The 19,462-nt window shown below is 35.8% G+C and overlaps 1 protein-coding gene across 1 annotated transcript in view; it reads left to right on the top strand.

The window, feature by feature from the left end:
• The first annotated feature begins 18,595 nt into the window (after positions 1-18,595).
• LOC114478921 (uncharacterized) overlaps positions 18,596-19,462 on the top strand; it is a 46,928-nt gene continuing 46,061 nt past the window's right edge. The window contains exon 1 of the mRNA XM_028472282.1: positions 18,596-19,462. This exon is cut by the window's right edge and continues 332 nt beyond it. Coding sequence (XP_028328083.1) covers positions 18,705-19,462 — 758 coding nt within the window. The 5' untranslated portion in view covers positions 18,596-18,704.

Raw genomic sequence — 19,462 nt, 5'->3', positions numbered from 1 at the left:
GTTTTTCAAAATGTAATCTTTCAGATTTAAAATAATAATTTGAATCCGTGTATCGTTCATTCTTTGGTTATTCCATTTTAAGACCAAATCAAAATTAGTGTGGTTATTTTGTTTTAATGATTTAAAACATAAACAGAAATACAGAAGAAGAAAAAAATCAAACCTCGTTTTTCTGTTTTAACATTTAATCTGTTTATATTTTGGATATTTACGGGAAAACTGACATAACACATGCAACACCCCTGGTTACCACTAGATGGCGCTTTGTACTGTTTTTGAACGACTATGGTACAAATAACCTTCAATAAAAGCAGCAATGCTTTGATATTTCACAGTTGTTGTGTTTTATTTAGTATAAAAGTTTTAAGTGTTCAAATCTAACAATAAATCATCTATTAAATCTCATTAAAGATGATAATCCAACAACAAGAAAGAAATGTCTCTGTTTTAATTTATTCATGCTGGATAAACAATTCTAATGTATATATTTTAAATGGTACTAGTCTTTATAACTCAAGTAAAAGTATAAATACTTGGTAAAAGTAAAGAAATAAAAGCACACTATTAACTATATTGGTTTACAATAAAAAAATAATCATAGTATTATTATGGTACAGGTAAATATAGATATCTATACAGTATATTTAAATTATACACTGTAAATAAATCAGTTAATAGCATCATTTTCATGATCAGCATTATTCATAATGGTTAATGTATGTCAGGGTTGGGCTCAGTCATAATTGTCATTGTGTAATTTATAATTATTTACAATTTTAAATCATAAGTAAATTGTAATTGAGTTCTGATAATTGACTTTGTAATTGTAATTTTCCATGAAAATTCTATAAAAAATGTCAATTATAATTTAATGCAAAACTGGTGAACCATGTTCCAGTTCTATAAATATATAGTTAATAAATATAATATGTTTCATATCAAGCTTTCACACATTTTACCATTTAATAAATATATAAATCTAAAGATATACTGACACAATAAAGGCTCAGACGCCCACACATAAATATTAAAGCCTATATTTACATTGATTTAGGAAGCCTACAAGGTAATCAATAGATAGGAAATAAATTAGATATCAGTTTTTAGTGTATTTTACAGCGGATTTAATTTAATTAACTTTATTTATATAGCGAAAATTACAACAATTTACGAGCTGTTAGCATTAGAGATGCTAACACAAGAGGAAGCTTAACTTTTAATAGATAATTTATTAAAAGCTCGGTCATTGTGATTAATTGTAATTGAACTTTAGTAATTGAGAATGTAATTGTAATTGACTTCCTGAGACAAAATTATAATTGTTAATTGGAAAAAATGTTGGTCACTGCAATCGCAGTTGATTTGTAACAGAACTTGGGTAATTGAAAACGTAATTGTAAGTGAAAAATGTAATTGACCCCAACCCTAATCCATGTTGCGTTTTATTTTGAAATGCCGAGTCAGGCAGTGCTGTTTGATTTGTCCACCTTGACGCTCCGGTTACACACGGTCTTGGACGGGATACAGAGTCTCAGGACTGGCCGGGATGGACCAAGTGTCTCGGGCTAAAGGTGGAACCGCTGCCGGATAAAAGGCACCGATCTATCGGTTATTATCCAAACACTGGACCGGCTCTGGAGCCTCCGGCAGCAGCTGGTGACACGATCCGGACTCAGGACGTGTGATTTGGTGCAGCTGGTCCAGGACTGGATCCGATTAACCCGTAAAGACTGACCCGGGACCCGGACGGTGGGTTTGTCTTTAATGGCCTGTCCAGCCTCCTCTCCGGGGCGCTAACCCCCGGTCCGGGCGTTATGTAAAGCCGACCTTTTGGCCTGGAACACGGTGAGTTTTCCCTCTTCTTCCCGGAGCCCCTCCAGGCTAGTTAGCTTAGCCACCTAGCATCAAGGCCGTTTCTGTGTCCTCAAAGTGGCAACAAAAGCCTCTCTTTAGCCTGGTTTCCATCCGTGTCAGTGTCCTTTAGAAACAACTGTGTCCTACGGATACAAATGGTGAAGCACCGGGGCTCAGCAGCGGGGTAGGGAGCTGGGACAAGCCGGCTAGCAGCTGAGCTCTACGGACACAAGCACCAAACTAACCCCGGTCCGTGAACGCATCACACGGTTCCCTCATTAAAGGTGGAAATATGCACCAAATCACGTAAATAATAACGGTAATAATAATAAATAATGTGGTTTCAGGGGAATATTTGAGGCCATAAGAGACAAACGTTCACCATAACAAACCTGTATCAGGACAAGGTCAGGATCAAGTCATGTATTTATTTATTTATGTATTTATTTGACAGGGATGATACAATTCATCATAGAGATATATATAAAAGATCATTTGATGTGATACATAGAGTATATGTAGCTAATGGTTGGGCCTTTCTACAGTGAAATACATTATTCAATGCTTGTCTATTATCTAGGGCTGCACAACTCACTCTGTTTTAATCGTGATCTTGATTTGTGTTGCTACGATAAATGAACCTGATTGTTAGTAATATTTAAAATAAAACCTCTGCACTCAGTAATAGTTTATTTATTCAGTCAGCCTTTTATTATTATTTATTATAATTCCAGTTTAAAGCTTAATTTTACACTAAACTGTTCACATGTTGTTTGATCATAAGTAGTGTAATAAAAACATAGATTTTTCATCATCATTTTGACCATAATTGTACAGCTCTACTATTATGTCTACCCATTGCAATTGTTATATTATTAATAATGATAATACACATTATTAATAATGATAATAATAATGTTATTAAAGGGCATCCTATTGAAAGTTATGGAATCCATATGTACATAGAAATAACTTATATATGTATCGTGAAATATTATTATTAGATGTCTATTTTAGGATATGTAGTATATTTATGTATCTATGCATGTACTTTATAATATTAATATAATATATTCATTATGTTTGTTATAGTGATATTAGTTAATTCATGGATTATACTTTATTAATGTTTGGTAGATACATAAAGATATTTAAAATATGTATTTTTTATATAATGATGTATTTCATTAGTGATTAGGATTATTATTTTATGTTTTATTTTTAATTACTTGTAAACTGTGAAAAAAGAATATGCAATTAAGAAAAAATAAGACCTTAAATGTAAAAAAAATATATGGAAGTAAAAATGAGAAGAATTACCGACTCAATCAAAACTATAGTTAACCTGACCTAACACTTGTTTGTATTTTACAATATACATTGTTATATTTTACTAAATCAACATCCAAATATGAATTTTAATTTTTGAAGTAGAAAACATTTGGTCCTAATTTGGCTGAGCAGGGTTTTTATGTTAAAGGGGCGGGGCTTATTTGTTATCATGCATCCTAAGTATTTACCAATAAAGGAAACATGCTTTAACTTTTTATTTCATTTCTTTTTTTTGTTTTAGTGAAAGAACATTAGACATTTTGAATTAATAATGATTTCTTGATCATAAAAAACCAAACAATTTATTGATTTTCAAAGTGCACAAGATGCAACGACTATATACCAATCATTTATTAATTTACTGATTTTAATCAAGGATTTTGCTATTATTGCCCCATAAGTCATTGTTATGAACATTATTGTACTTTTGAAAGGGCTTTAAGTCTTTGGTGAGAGGAAAGGATTAAAATGAAATGAGATATTAATGAAAGCAGTGTTTCTCAAACGTTTTAGGTTCTAGTCCCACTTTGTCCGTTTCCCACATTTTACTCATAATTCTATAAATAAGCATCTATAGATCATAATGATGAATTAATCAGTGATAACACACATTTGAAAGAATCTCATTTTGTAAAAAGTGAATAAAACTGCTGCTGTACATGTTCTATTGTTTCTGTATTTGTTTTATTTCTGTATATATTCTTTTTAGTTTTCTCTCGAACGTCCAAGTTCAAATTTTTCAATTTTTGAGTGACATCCAGTAAGTCCTGACGTGTGACGTCTCATTTAGTAAATCAGTGAATGAAACAGTATTTATATTTAGTGCCTCATTCATAGATTTATTTCTATATTCTCCCTCCTGACCTTTATATTTACAGTTCATATTCTAATCAACATCATTTATATCTTAATTTTGTGTGTTTTGTTGTTTTTTGTCTGATCTTTTTATTATTCAGTGAAAGTTTTTGTTGTTGTTTCCGTGTGTTTTTAAATGATTCTCTGTGTGTTTTTGGTGTTGTGTGGTTGGTTGTTTTGTATGTTTCTCTATTATTATTGTGTATCTTGTGTATGTTTCTTTTATTTATTGTGTCTTTGTTGTTGTTGTTTTTGTGTGTTGCTGGTAATATTTAGTGTGATAATCATTTTGAACTAAAAATAAACATTATAAACCCCATATTTTGTAATGTTAATTTTCCTTTCTTTTCCTCTGTAGTACCCCCTGTAGTGCCATGGCGTACCCCTGTTTGAGAACCACTGGTCTAATGAATGTGTGTCGTTGTGCAGGAGCTGCAGGATGAACTACCAGCAGCATCTGGCCAACTCGGCCGCCATCCGGGCTGAGATCCAGAGGTTTGAGTCGGTCCATCCAAACATCTACTCCATCTATGAGCTGCTGGAGCGCGTGGAGGAGCCTCTGCTGCAGAACCAGATACGAGAGCACGTCATCGCCATCGAAGGTCAGTCCTCTTCTGTCCACACGTACCGCGTCATGTTTGCTCACTGAGAAGTGGTCATGTGACCAGGTGTATGTTCCACTAGAACGCTCATTGTGGTGTTCTAATGATCTGGAATAGATCTCAACAGTTCACAACTAAGTCATGAAAATGTGGTCAAATATTTTGGAGAAGTTTTAAAAAAAGAATAGTGGGAGCTCTGCTTATAACGCTGAGTCAGCTTGATGGATAGGTGCTAATGGACTGGTAGCATTTTAGCCACAACTGAGAACTTTGTCCAGAACGTTCTGTGGAACCAGGGGCGTAATAGTTGTTGTGGTTCTCAAACTTTTCAACCTGTGACCCCCAAAATAAAGGTACAGAGACCCCTCCCCCCACTGTAGCTGAAGGTGAAACAAATAGTAGTAACAGTGAGTTTAAACTGGTAAATAATAAAGTAGTGAATGTGGGCCACAGACGAGTCATTAGGTCCTTCTGATTCTGGTCTTTATGACGTGTTTGGACCTTCTATAGATTTAAACTGAACAATATGGATTTTCTCACAAAAATTCCATTTATGATTTTTTTCTTATTTTTCCCCTCCCACTTTTTAAAGAAAACAACAAGTACAAATGACAGCGATGTTTTAAAACAAGTTTGATTTTATTTTATATAACAAAATTAAGCCTTATTTACCTCCTGGAATTAAAATGCCAGCTGTTCTTTTGTTGAAAAATAAATAAAAATAATAACTGTATTCATACATGTTTAATAATTGTTGATGTGAAAGACATCGTATTGTTTATTTATTTATTTAGTAAAGTCCATTAATGTTGTTCTTTTTACTGATTAAATTAAAAAACTGACCTTAAATATGACTTTGTGTGAAGGTCAAGGTCACACATTGAAAGGAAATGTTGTTCAATGGTACCAGACTGTATCTCATTATGACCACGTTATAGGAAAAATGAACTTTGACCCCATCAGTCTTTTTACTGGTCGTACAGTTTCAGTCTGAGTAAATAAAATACTTCATCTGAGATGAGCTTTTCATAAATATAAGCTTCTACAATAGATATTAGTATAAATATGGAAAATGTAGGTTTTTGACACTTGACGTGACGTCATTAGTGCTGTATTAATAATGTAGGAGGAGTTCCTGGATAAATAATAACTCTTATGAGAACAGTGTATTTGACACAAAATAAAGATAACAAGTCATTAGTCATTAGTCCCCTCCCATTTTTCTTTTTCAATGAATGTGTAGTTTAGCATTAACATGTTTGACTGCATGTTTTTCATCTGTGATAATCTTTATTAGCGTAGCAGGTTTACGTTAGCTTCCTCCTCAGATCTTTAGTGTGTGTGTGTGTGTGTGTCTCAGTCTCATATTTCATCATCTGAGCTGTGTGTGGTTAAGCTCCTCCTCTTTCAGCTTCAGATAAAAGGAATGAAATCCCATGAAACACAAAGAGTTGATAAAAGCTGTTTGACTGCCTCATATCAGTGTATATTAGGGCTGGGCGATACATTCAACATATTGTATATCCACTTTTCTATTTGGTTATAGAGAAAATGATAATATCGTCTATATCAATATATTTTTAATTTATGGATAGAGTTTTCCTTCTTTTATATACTTATGTTAATTTTTCATGTTTTTTTTCCTTTTTACCATTAATAGCAGACTATTATTATTATTATTATTATTTATTTGTATGGTACTGTTTCTGTCTTTGTTTTGCATGTCACAAAATAAAAATAAAAGAATGTAGATAAGATGTTTGAGGCGTTGTGTAACAGACGCCACAGGCCTCCCAGCATGCAACGCTGTCCTGAGAAATGACACTGACACGCTCAACCTTTTGTCCGTGTGGCTCCGCCCCCCCACATATGGACCACAGCAGATTAGAGCAGAAAGAATATTCTTCCTGTGATGTACTAACTCTTTGTAGCAGTGAGTGTAAACGTTAATGATATTATTATTATTATTAGACAGTAATGATCCATTCTATAGAGTGATATTATCTCCACTGAGCTTCACTTTAATCTGCCTCACCTACTGTAATGTTCATCCCATACTTTCATCTACAATAAATATATATATATATCTCCACTGTACAGAGTCATGAAATACAGTTCATTCATAATTAAATAAAGGATATGTGATGTTTACACATGTTTAAAAACATCTGGATTAGGGCTGCACAATCAATCAAATTTGAATCGTAATCTTGATTTATGGTTACATTCATCTGATCATTTGCAATATTTACACTTAAAACACAGGCTCTGTAATAATGTATTAATTTCTTTATGGATTTTGGTACATTTTAAATTCTTGGGTTAATTTTTTTAATGTTCTTTAAAACTTAAATTTGCACTGTAAACTATACGTAATGTTTGATTAAAAGTAGTGTAATAAAAACACAGATTTTTTTCCTAACATGATAATTAATTGTGATTACAGTATTGATCAAAATAATCATGCATAATCAATGACTGTTCCAGTTATTTTTGGGGTGAATTGATTATTTCATATTTTTTTTACATTGGAAAAATTATTAAAATAAACAATCAGTTAGACTAAATGATTGTGTAATGATAATATTTGGAGATAATTTAGTTCACTCATGTATCAGAAGTTAAAAAGTAAAGAGAATGTAGTTTATTTGTAAAATAAAATTAGGAATTTTATTTATTTTAAATTGTTTCACATACAGCCCTTAAAACAAATAAACAAAATAATCCCAAAAACACACACAACAGTAAATATAAACAAATTGAGAATGCTAATATAAAATAATATGAAAGCACAAAATAGAAAAAACATATACATAACGACAACAAAAATACAAATAAAATACACAAAAATATAATAAGTAAAATAAAATCATACAACAACAAAATAAATGACACAGAATGACTCAGAAATACTCAAATTGACAGAAAACTACACAAATATAATACACAAAATGTAATAATATAATGGTATAGAAATATGTTGTAGATGTGCATTAGTCGGGCGTGTTCTTTATTTTGGATAAAGTTCACATGAGAAAAGTCTACGGTACATTTTCTATAAAAATACGGTGAGTAACTGACAGATGTGGATGTCCAGCTGTAGCCGGACAAAGGAAGTTGCAGACACAGACCCCGCCAAAACAATAGCCGTGCTGCAGATCTTTTAAAAATAGTCTCCTGACTTCCTGTTCTTCAGAGCACAGAAACACAATGAGGGGTTCAAGGTGGAAGAGGTCACATGACCAGCAGGAATGGTATCAAACATCGCTCCATAATAACGCTTTTTAGCTACGTTTGTTAGTAATTGTGCTCTAGTATTATTTGAAATAAAAACAGACATTTTAAGTGTTAAATTTAAATTCTTTAAAGCAGAGATGGGCGACTTTGATCACATGTGATTGTATCTCATCTGACATGTGATCAGTCACATGATCAACATTAATGTCAGCATTAGAATAATGACCTGTCTGAGCATTATTACAGAATAGTAATATTATTTCTGCTTTTGTTGTATTTTTGTGTATTTTTATGCACTGGTACGTTTCATGTATGTAGGGCTGGGTGATATGGACCAAAACTCATATCTATATTTTTTCTCAAAATAACAATATATAGGGATGTAACGATTAATCGTAAGGCAGTTAAAAATCAATTCATAGGTATCACGATTCACATTGATACTGTGAAAATTTAATCGCAGTACTTTTTTTTTTATCCAGAAGTGTAGGCGGTGGGCGGAATCTGCTACTACTTTCTCTCTGGCCGTCTTCTACTTTTAAACATGTTCATAAATGATTCCTTACCCCTTTACCACCGAAAGAATATCTGTAATATTACATGAATATCTGTAAGTCAGGTTTTTCTATTAACTCTGTCTGCTAGCATAGCATCTCTTCTTCACTGCTAGAATAGCTGCATGCCAACCGACCACTGGGTTACCAGCGCCCTCTGCTGGTCCAAACTAATATCTGACCTAAATACAGTGAAATGACTGTTTTTTTTTTTTTTAAAGTCCAATTGTTAAGACACAAAATACATTTTCAGTTGCACTTTTAAAAAGAAAAAGAACTATTATGCAGTTTTGCATTGTTTACTATAGAACCAGAATTGAAATTAATAGGCCTCTTATTCATTTGGATTATTCCTTTATTTATTTATTTATTTCATTCAAGATTTATTTTTAGTTAAATTGCATTGTTTTGAATAGTTTATCAAGGGATTCTTTTGACAATGAAAAATAACTGGAAAATAATACAGTATTTTATGGTTTTTTTCCCCAAAAAAATAAAGGAATATTTTTCAGTCATCATTTGTCTACAGTCGTATCGTGAGTTGAGTGAATCGTTACATCCCGATGATGTACTGTAGATGGAATATTTTATTCTCGTACCAGCTGTAAAAGCCGACATGTAGCGAGCGCTCTGCCATTAAAGAGATTTAAGAAGAACATCTGTTGGGTTTACTGTGTGACCTCACAGATGTTTTATTGATTTAAGAGCTGTTGGGATACAGTCTGGACAGCAAACCTACAGGAAGCTGATGACCTCTGACCCTGACATTGATCCATAACATTCACTACTTCATGTTTCACTATTTATGACTGTCCTCACTGTACAGTCAGTCACACTTTAACAAATATCAGGAATGTCCTCATCACCATTTTTACTTTCTGCAGGAATGTAATGGACGACTGTTAATGGTTACATTTGTGAGATTATAAAATATTAATTCATCAAAGAATAAAGTGGCTCTGATCAGTTTTCTATTGATTATGGGTGTGGCTCTGATGCTGCTCAGCCTACATCATAAGGTGGACAATATTTGTGTTTTATATTTTCTAACAGGACTCTCATCGTTGCCCAAATCATGAATATACAGTATATACAGTATATCATTCACAGGCTTTATCTGCTGACTAATGTTGGTCTGTCCATCAGATAGAAATCTAAAGGATTACGGTTAAGGAAGCAGGCTAAAAGCAGAGAACTGATGACATCACTGTTGAGAATACCATTAATAATTATTTTCATAAATGCTTTACAAAATAATTTATTAACGGTATCATTGCAGTCCAAACAAATCTGACGTTGCACACTCTTGAACCAAGCAGCAGCCATGTTGAAAGTCTCAGCTCAGTCTGACCCTGATCTGCAGAGATAGTTGAGGAACACACACACACACACACACAGATATTTCTCGCTTTTATAGAAATAAGATAAATCCCAGAAATCAATGGTGCTAGTAAACAAAATCTGATATAAATGATTTTTCTCATTGTCCCAAATGTCGTCGTTTACACAAACACATTATGATGTTGTCCCTACACAGGCATGTGAGACTATATATGAGTATATATTTAGTATATTTGTCATGGTTTCAGGATGTTTATTAGCCAATAATAACATCTAATTAGGCATGATGAAACAAATCATTAAATTATGAAAGTAGAATTTAGGAAATTATGAAACAAATAATCTGAGGCTTTAGTTCCCACGCTGCTAAAGGTTGTCCAAACTCTAGTAGCTCAAATCCAATTGGTCGATGCTTAAATTCCATCAGTGCTAATGCACTGTGCAGTGGAAGCTTTTTATTTAGGAGCACACACTTCAGTATCACACACTCTGACATGTTTTGTTCTAAAAAACTGTTACGGGACATGTACTAATTTCCCCCTTTTTACATTATTTAATTTGCTTTCAAAATAACTCAAAAGTAGTATTTAAAATAATATTTTTGTGTATTTAAATATTTGAATGTTGACTTCATAAAAGCAAGTTTTAAAAAAAAGATTTTCTTCTGATAAAATTGGGATTAGGGAGTCAGTGACCCCTTACTGTCCCTTCAAAATAAAAGCTTAGGGTGCGACCGAATAGTCCTTCCTGTCTCCTTTCCTATCCACTTTTCCTTAACATAAGGAAAGGAGGCTCAATGCTTCCTTTATATCCTCCTTTAACCTAGGAAACACTGATACATCCTTTACCAAAGGAGACCACATCATGATGACCCACAATTCATTGCAGCGATAACATTTAAAGGGACCTGCTTATCAGAGTGTTCACGGAAACTCACGACTTTTATCCACATTATGTTTAATTCAGCATAATTCATTCACCTAGGAATGCTTTGTGTGGTTGTACAATGTGTATTAGTACCTAGTGGAAGTGCATCTGACTGTGTAAACAATGTGATGTCCTTTCCCTAACTCCTTTAGGAAGTCTCCTAACACCTTTCCTTAACTCTGTGACCTCATCTGTGGGGTTAAGGAGAGATGGATAGGAAAGGAGATAGGAGGGAAGTATTATTATTACCTTTATTATTGCCTGCAGTCCAGTGAACATTGGTTTGTGAACCACTGATCTAAATGTAAATGTCTGATTGTCAGATTAAATATTGAACCTCCTAGTGATGAAAATATGAGATATTCATGATGTGTCAAACACTCTTTATGTGACTGTCTGCTGGAATTTGGGGCTTCCCACGCTCGCTCCACTTGACAGAGGGTTTATTTTTCTCCCAACCAGCTTTGTTGTTGGGGGCGTGGCTTGTGGCGTTCCTCTGCACTCTTCTTATCTCTCGTCAGCAGTCTGTCACATGTCTCTGTTATTAGATCTAAACTGTAAATACTGTATGTTTACCTCTTAACACAACGACAACAAATAAAATATGAACTAGAATATTTGCATTTCCTGAAGAAAATGCAAGTGAGGATGCAGGTGCTAGCCCACACTGCGTTAGCATTAGCCTAGCAATAATTTAGCATTAATTAGCATCAGCCTACCATTAACTTATCATTAGCATAATGCTAAATTAATGTTAGTATTAGCATTAGCCTAGTATTGGCATTAGTCTAGCACTAACAGTAGCTAGCATTAACCTTTGCCTAACATGTGCTTAACATTAATCTAGCGTTAACATCAGCTCACATTAGCCTAGCATTAACCTTAGCATTAGCTAGCATTGGCTTAGCTTAGAATTAACCTAACATTATCATTAACTAGCATTAATTTCAGTTTAGCATTAGCTTAGAGAGCATTAACCTAACATTAGCCTAGCAATAGCATTATTTAAGCATTGACCTAGCAATAGCTTAGCATGAGCATTGTCAGTGTGTGATCGTTTCAGATCCTTTCAACGCATTCGCGACACGTCTACATCCGATCGGCCCATTCGTGCACTATTAACTCACTCAGTGCCATTGACAAGATAACTTGTCATTTGCGTTTTTTTTCGCGGGGATTACTAGAAAACACCCTGGCGGAGGTCCCTCATTAATATCTAAGTTGTGGGTGTTGTAGTGACCAACTGTGCCCAGAAGATGGCAGCAGTGCACGTTTAGATGAGAGATTAGCCACTGATGCTACCCAGCAAAGCAGGAAGAAGCAGGAAAAAGTGAGATTATGGAGCTACAGAGTGATATTGTGACGTATCCAGCAGCTCACAGCTCCACATACTAACACAGAACATGTGGACCTGAGTAGATTATTGATAATGTTGTTATCGTGAGATAAAACCATCAACTAACCGGGCCAAACAGGTCATCCCTGCATGTCGAGGGGAGGGGTGAGGAGGAGGGTGGTGTGGAGGTGGGTACAAAATACCCCCAGTCTGTGAGCCAGATAGCAAAATAATAGGTGACATGGAGGTAGCAGCACCTTTGGATGAGAGATCATCCATGCTCAGCAGAGCTCAGAGGGAGAGAGAAAAGGAGTTTATGAGACAGAAAATGGCGCTACGTGCAGAGCTGACATTCCCAGCAGCGCACACTCGACCAGAGCATGTGTAGAATTCATGGATAATGTGGCGATGGTGAGATAAAACAATAAAAAAACGGGGAACGCAGTGATACTCTCTATGTCGGGGAGGAAGAGGAAAGTTACGTGTGTGCAGACTGACAGGAGAGAAAGTTGGAGGAACGCCAAAATACAGTAAGAAATCAATTAAACGCTGACCCAGATAGATAAATAATAATAATTTTATCATCAAAAGCCTGGTCTCAGTGTTTTTTTACGTTTTAATATTCTGTGGGTCTTTAAAATCAGTCAAAATGCTCAAAAAACGGCTGGTACTGAGGGGGTAGAAAATCTGATAATGGCTGGAACTGAATGAGTTAATAAGGTTTAACTTTGTCTATAATCTGTATTAATGTTTGTATCTGTACTTGTTCATTAATAAAAAAATTAAAAGGTTGAAACCCTGCTATTTCAAAATAATTAGAAATGTATGTTTTGAGTGGATTCTGATTTATTTTGGTTTTTGATTATCAATGTTGTGTTTTGTGTTTTTATCCATTTTTTATTTATTTATTGAGAATTAAAAACACAACAAAAACAGTCACATAATTACATGTGTACTATTAAAATATTTAAGAGACGTCGTATGGTTGGTTAACATTCAGATATCACGTCCCAGCAGCTCTGTCGTAAAGAATGCGAGTGAAGGAAGTGACGTAGTTTACGCACAGGGTGAGTCATCAGAAAACCTCTGTGGAGAACCAGAGGAAGGAACCAGGACGAGAAGAGGAAACGTGTTTGTTCTTTTCATTCATTGAGTTTTTTAAGTGTGCAGTAAACAGTTCATACACAGAGCAGACATAGACAACCACTTTAGGATCTTTGTGCACACCACAAAGTAAATGCACAAAATGACAATAATACAATTAAATGATAGAAAAACAGCAAAAATACATGAAATGTGATTTATTTTTACACTTTTCTTCCAGTCTATCTGCCATGTGAAGAACAATCCAGGCCTTCTAATCAGCTTTTCCATCGTCTCTGAACAGTCACGTTGTTGTAGAAAAATAACGTGACCTTTGACCCCTCAGACATCTGCCCTCAGAAATAATGCTCTGAATATTGGAGCCGCACAGACATCGCATTGTTTACTGCGTGGCAGTGACATATTTGTGCCTTGAAGAGCGATTATGGAGCATTTTTCTGTTCTCTGATGTGAAGAACTGATATTTTAATAATCAATAGTCATCAATATTAAGGCTTCAACAACCAATCCATTAAAATCAACTTTTAAATTGCGTCGTGTGATTTACTGGCATGTGTCACTGACCGTGATGCAGAGACGTTTGATTCACCTGCAGAGATTTGTCTGTGCGCTCGCACCACGGGTGTTTATGTGCGCGCACGAGTGTTTGTGTGTGCGTACGCACCACGGTTGCTTGTGTGTGCGCTCGCACCACGGGTGTTTATGTGCGCGCACGAGTGTTTGTGTGTGCGTGCGCACCACGGTTGCTTGTGTGTGCGCTGGCACCACGGGTGTTTGTGTGTGCGCTCGCACCACGGGTGTTTGTGTGTGCGCTCGCACCACGGGTGTTTGTGTGTGCGCTCGCACCACGGGTGTTTGTGTGTGCATGTGCACCACGGTTGCTTGTGTGTGCGCTCGCACCACGGGTGTTTGTGTGCGCACCTCGGGTGCTTGTGTGAGCGTGCGCACCTCGGGTGTTTGTGTGTGCGTGCGCACCACGGGTGTTTGTGTGTGCGTGCGCACCACGGGTGCTTGTGTGTTGAATTTTTGTGTGTGTGCACGCATGAATTTTTGTGAGTGCACGCACGGGTGTTTGTGTGTGCGTGTAGGAGTCTTTGTTTGTGTGCAGTGTGTTCGTGTGCTCACCATGAGTGTTTGCGTGTAAGCGCACAAGTGTGTGTGGGCGCGCGCCAGTGTTTGTGTGTGAGAGAAACTTTTATTTCAGTTTATTCAGCTTAAGCAGGGTTTAAATTAGCTTTATTGATAAAATTCAAAAAAAAAATGATTAATGGATTAATTTACTGATCAGTCAATTGATTATGAAAATATTGTCAAACACTCATACGCTGATGCAAATTATTCAGCAACTTTATAATAGTATTTTATTTATTATATAAATCAATGAAAGTAATTTAATGATAGTGATTCGTTCATATCAAATTGATAATAATGATGAGAAGAGAATGAAAATAATATTAGTAGTAGTTTATAATAATATCAAAGGATATCTGTGGTGAATCTTTTTACAAGAAGTAACGTACAGAGATGGGAGACTTTTATCACCGTTTTTCTCTTATTTTGTGTGTTTATGGAATAAGTTTGAGTTTAAACACGTTTAATTTACAGTACAGGTACTGTTTGATGATTGTAATTAATAAATAGTAATATAAAAAGTGTGAGTGTGATGTGGTTCTGAAAGGTCAGCTAGGGCTTCCGTAGGATGAGGGGAAAGCAGCAGAATAACGGGATTAAAAACAAACCCTCCCAGTGCAGTGACCCAGTAAAGCAGAGTGGGCTGAGGCGCCCCCTGCTGTCACTAAGTAGAATATCAACATGTGCCCATAAAACTCACGGAGACAATTTTACACATTTTCAGAGACCCTGACTACACTTCCTGTTAACTTCAAAATAAGAGCCCTATTTACAAAATAATAAAAAAAACTACCCGAAGACAAGAAGAGATGCTTTTATTTTAGTATGACTATTCATACTTAAAACATGTCTCCATGTAGCTTACATCCTGGTCATTGTTTTAGTGTGGTTTTGTATGTTTTTTGTTATTTTTGTGTATTTTGTTGTGATCTTATTGTTGGTAATAGTAAGTATTTTGCTTGTGTGTGTTTTATGTCATTTTGTTATTTGTTGTTGTTTGTCTGTTCTTTTTATTATTTTATTATATTTTTCTTTTGTTTTGTGTGTTTTTGTTGTAGTTTTGTGAGTTGCTGGTAATATTTGGTGTGATTATCATTTTTAACTAAAAATAAACATTACAAAACTTTAATTATTGTTATTTTCCATTTCTCTTAACTTAAGTACCCCCTGTAGTGCCACCACGTACCCCCATTTGAGAAACACTGCCCTAAGGTATAAAATCATTCTAAAAAGTTCATGTGTTTTTTGCACATATTTTGTTTATTGGTTTTACATGTTTTTATTATATACATTTTCTCTACAGGTATCCTTTAAAACTCTAACTTTTCATTAAAATAGATGAATAATCTATCTGAAATATGAGAATATAAACATGCTCCTCACAGTAAACACACACTCACACGTTATTGTTCAACCTTTAACTGTTGCTGTGCTACGTTAGCGACCCTAGAATATGAACATTAAAAACATTTCTGATTTTATATTGATGGAGCATCAACCATGATGTTGCACTAATGTCAGCTGACCAGCAGGGGGCAGCAGGAAGCTCTCTCTCTGTGTGTGTGTGTGTGTGTGTGTGTGTGTGTGTGTGTGTGTGTGTGTGTGCGTGTGTGTGTGTGTGTGTGCGTGTGTGCGTGTGTGCGTGTGTGTGTGTTTATTCTGCTGTTTGAATAAATAGAGCAGACGTGAACAACCATCCGTCTCATTGTGTGCAGCCCCCAAAGTAAACATAGAAAATGACGACAAAAATACACAAAATGACAGCGAAAATACACAGAAATAAAGAACAATATGAAATAAGGCAACAAAATATAGTGACTCCAGAAATTATACAAAACTGAAAAAAATACACAAAAGGACTAGAAAAATACACAATTATGCAAAAATACACAATAAGACTCCAAAAAACATACAACACCACAGAAAAGGCACAAAAGAACAACACACACTGTATTTATTGCTCAGCCTCTGTCAGCTCTGAGCTTTGACTGGAACTCAGACTCCGCCCACTCAGGGAAGCCATGGTAGCGTGGAAAACACGGAGCGTTTCCACTGACCTATTTTTGACTGGATTCCTCCCTGTATATATGATTTATTGTTAATTAATCTCCTGCTGCTCTAGGATGACTTTTAAAACCTCTATTATCATAATATGATCTTTGATAGTCAGAGTCACTACAGGTACGGTTAAAACCATAGCACTGGACATTATGAATGGTGTGACAAGTACTATTTATTTTGGATTTTTTTAATATTATCATAAAATATTTATTGATTATCAGTTTTCCATTCATTTCATGTAATTTTAATAAAGAAATACTACATGGGGATATATATCGTTATCGTGATATAAAGTTTTCTCCATATCACACAGCACCACCACTATCAATATGTTCATATCTGATCTGAAGGTTACATTATCAACACTGATGTCAGCATTTACAGTAGAGCTGGGACGATGCCATTTTGTCACAATTTGATTTTAATCCAGATTCTTTGGTACAGATTTGATTTAAATTAAGATTAAGTGTTGAGATTCTTCAGAGACGATTATCACTATTTTTTTTAATCCGTTTTCCCTGGAATCCAGTAAAAGCCAAAGAATGCAGATACTGTAGATTTACATCACACAGGTGCTGTTTCATCTCAGGTGTTGCTTTGTCCGCCATCTTTGTCCGTCTTACTTTAAACTTTATATTAAACACATTCAGATGACTTTGTTGTAATTTGCTCTCTATAAATGAAATTGAATTAAGAAAAATATAGATTGAATATTGAAAAAATGTCCCAGCCTTAATTAACAATAATGACCAATCTGATCATGAACACAGGAAACAAAGGATTTGTGTGAATTTGTTAATAAATCAGCATATTTAACCCAGAATTGTCTTTCTGGTTAGAAATAGAATTATTGAGATTTATATCGTATATTGATGAGTTTTGGTCCATATAGCCCAGCCCTAGCATGTTATGAGTTATTTTTTTTTTTTGCATTTTTATGATCATTTTGCATTTTTATGATCATTTTGCATTTTTATGATCATTTTGTGTGGTGTTGGAGTTATTTTGTGTATTTGTTTAAAGGAACAAATGAAAAGTAACAAAGTATAAATATTTTGTTACTGTCCTTAAGTAGTTTTTTCTGGTATTTGTACTTTACTTGAATATGTATTTTTTGGTGACTTTTTACTTTTTTTAAGACCTTTAAAGATAACATCACAACATAAAAAGATGCAATATTTGAGCTGTTTTCTGTTAGCCAGGTCCCTTAGTTTTATGGTTAATAAGTTTTTAAAAATGTTAAAATGGAAACTGCTCTGGGTTTAATTCTTGACACATTGTATTTACATATTTTTATCTGAGTGCTAAATTCTCCAGGTGTTCAAAGGTAACATATTTAATGTATTTACGTTTCCTACAAGTTCTTAAAAAATAAAATACGTGGACTTTATTACTGACTTTAAGCACATTTAGCAGCATGTACTTTTTACTTTTATTCAAGTAAGGGAGCAGAGTCCTATTTTATTTATGTATCTATGCTTTTAATATTAGTTCTTTTACCACTTTTCACACTTTCTGTGCTAGAAATAGTAGAAAGTGAAATCTAAACCGTGAGTGAAGGCTCCGGATCCTCTGTGTAGGATCCGCTGCGTGTTTTCCAGCTGATGCTCCGCTCATAGAGCAGAGCATAGACATTATAGCATAGACATTATAATGTCTATGGAGCGGAGAACCTCCGGGACATGGATGTGAATGTTGTCCGGTGCCTGAGAGGCTCCGGGCCCGTTTAAGGACGTCAGCACCGGTTCTAGTCCTCGGTTCCGTCTGCACCGGAAGCTGAGACAAAGCCAACCTTAGAGGAACCAGTGAACACCGGGACCGGGACGCAGCGCTAGGAGCTCCATCCACCGGCTCTGCTTTGTCTAAAGTCCTGGAGAACCAGGAGGAACCATGAGGAACCATGAGGAACCTGAGGAACGTCTTTAACTGGGATCGTTCTGCTCACAGAGTCCTGATGGAATTCCACCGGGATGAATAAGGAATGTATTTCCTGCTGTTTGCACATCTGGATTCTTCTGTTCTCCAACTACAGCTGAACGGGATTTAACGGGTTTTAAAACAAACATTTATACTTTTTTTATTCTAACACATCGAACTGGATTTTTGGGGATGAAATTAGTTTTAAATCACTTTGAAATTTCAGATGTTTTTTTATTGCACATTTATTTTTCTATGTTTATATTTAAAGTATAATTTTAAAAGCTGTTAAAACATCAAACATTCTGAATCACACGTTTACACGTTCACAGCTAAAATAAGCACAAATACCAGCTTTTTAAAGAAGAATTTAAATATTTTGATATTTGACCGTACTGATTTATGATTAAGGATTATTTAAACTGAGCTGTTTGATTGATTACATTTTTGGTGATGTATCTTCTGGACGGGTCCTGCACTGATGGGATGGAGAGGGGAACCCCTCAGAGGAAAACCGTGTATCGGATCTCCCTCACCCTGGTGAAGAAGGAGAGTTTAGACGACAAGTCAACGTCCAGGCGGGAGGACAACCACAGATCGGGCGCCGTCCGACGGGAAAGCTCGTTGGAGATGCCGAGGAACGTGGGAGGCAGCAGCCTGCTGGAGCAGCTGAAGGAGGTGGACAATGAATCGGAGGAGCTGTCCTCATCTCGAGGTTACATGAGGAACTTCAGGACGTTCAGTACGGGCCAGCTGGAACTCGGACGGCTCAAGATCTCCAGGAAGTTCCTGAAGGAGCCGAAAGCAAAGGCCACCAGCCCTTTGGTGGAGAAGGAGCCAGCAAAGGCTGTGGGACAGGAAAGCCCAGCTGCGGTGGGTCAGAAGAAGAAGCTCCTGAAGGCTAAAAGCATGGAGGAGAGGAGCTCACAGGTTCCTTCAAACGGAAATGCCAACACGTCCAAGAGTAACGTGAAAGCTTCCAAAGTCTCTAATCCTGGAACTCCTCCTGCTAAGAGAACGCCTGGATTGTTGCGCCGCAGCTTCAGCTTCAGGCACTGGAGCGGCGTGGAGCTTCTGCGTCTGCGAGCACTTTCCAAAGACAAACATCACTCCAGCTCAGGCTGCATCGACAAGGAGGTCAGAACCACTCCATCTTCAGCCTCCCGCCTGTCCGACCCCAGCAGGGAGAAGAGCCGGACGCTGGAGGTCGG

This window comes from Gouania willdenowi, chromosome 2 (genome assembly GCF_900634775.1).
Source record: "Gouania willdenowi chromosome 2, fGouWil2.1, whole genome shotgun sequence".
Taxonomy (NCBI): domain Eukaryota; kingdom Metazoa; phylum Chordata; class Actinopteri; order Blenniiformes; family Gobiesocidae; genus Gouania; species Gouania willdenowi.
This window is presented reverse-complemented; position numbering and strand designations above follow the sequence as displayed.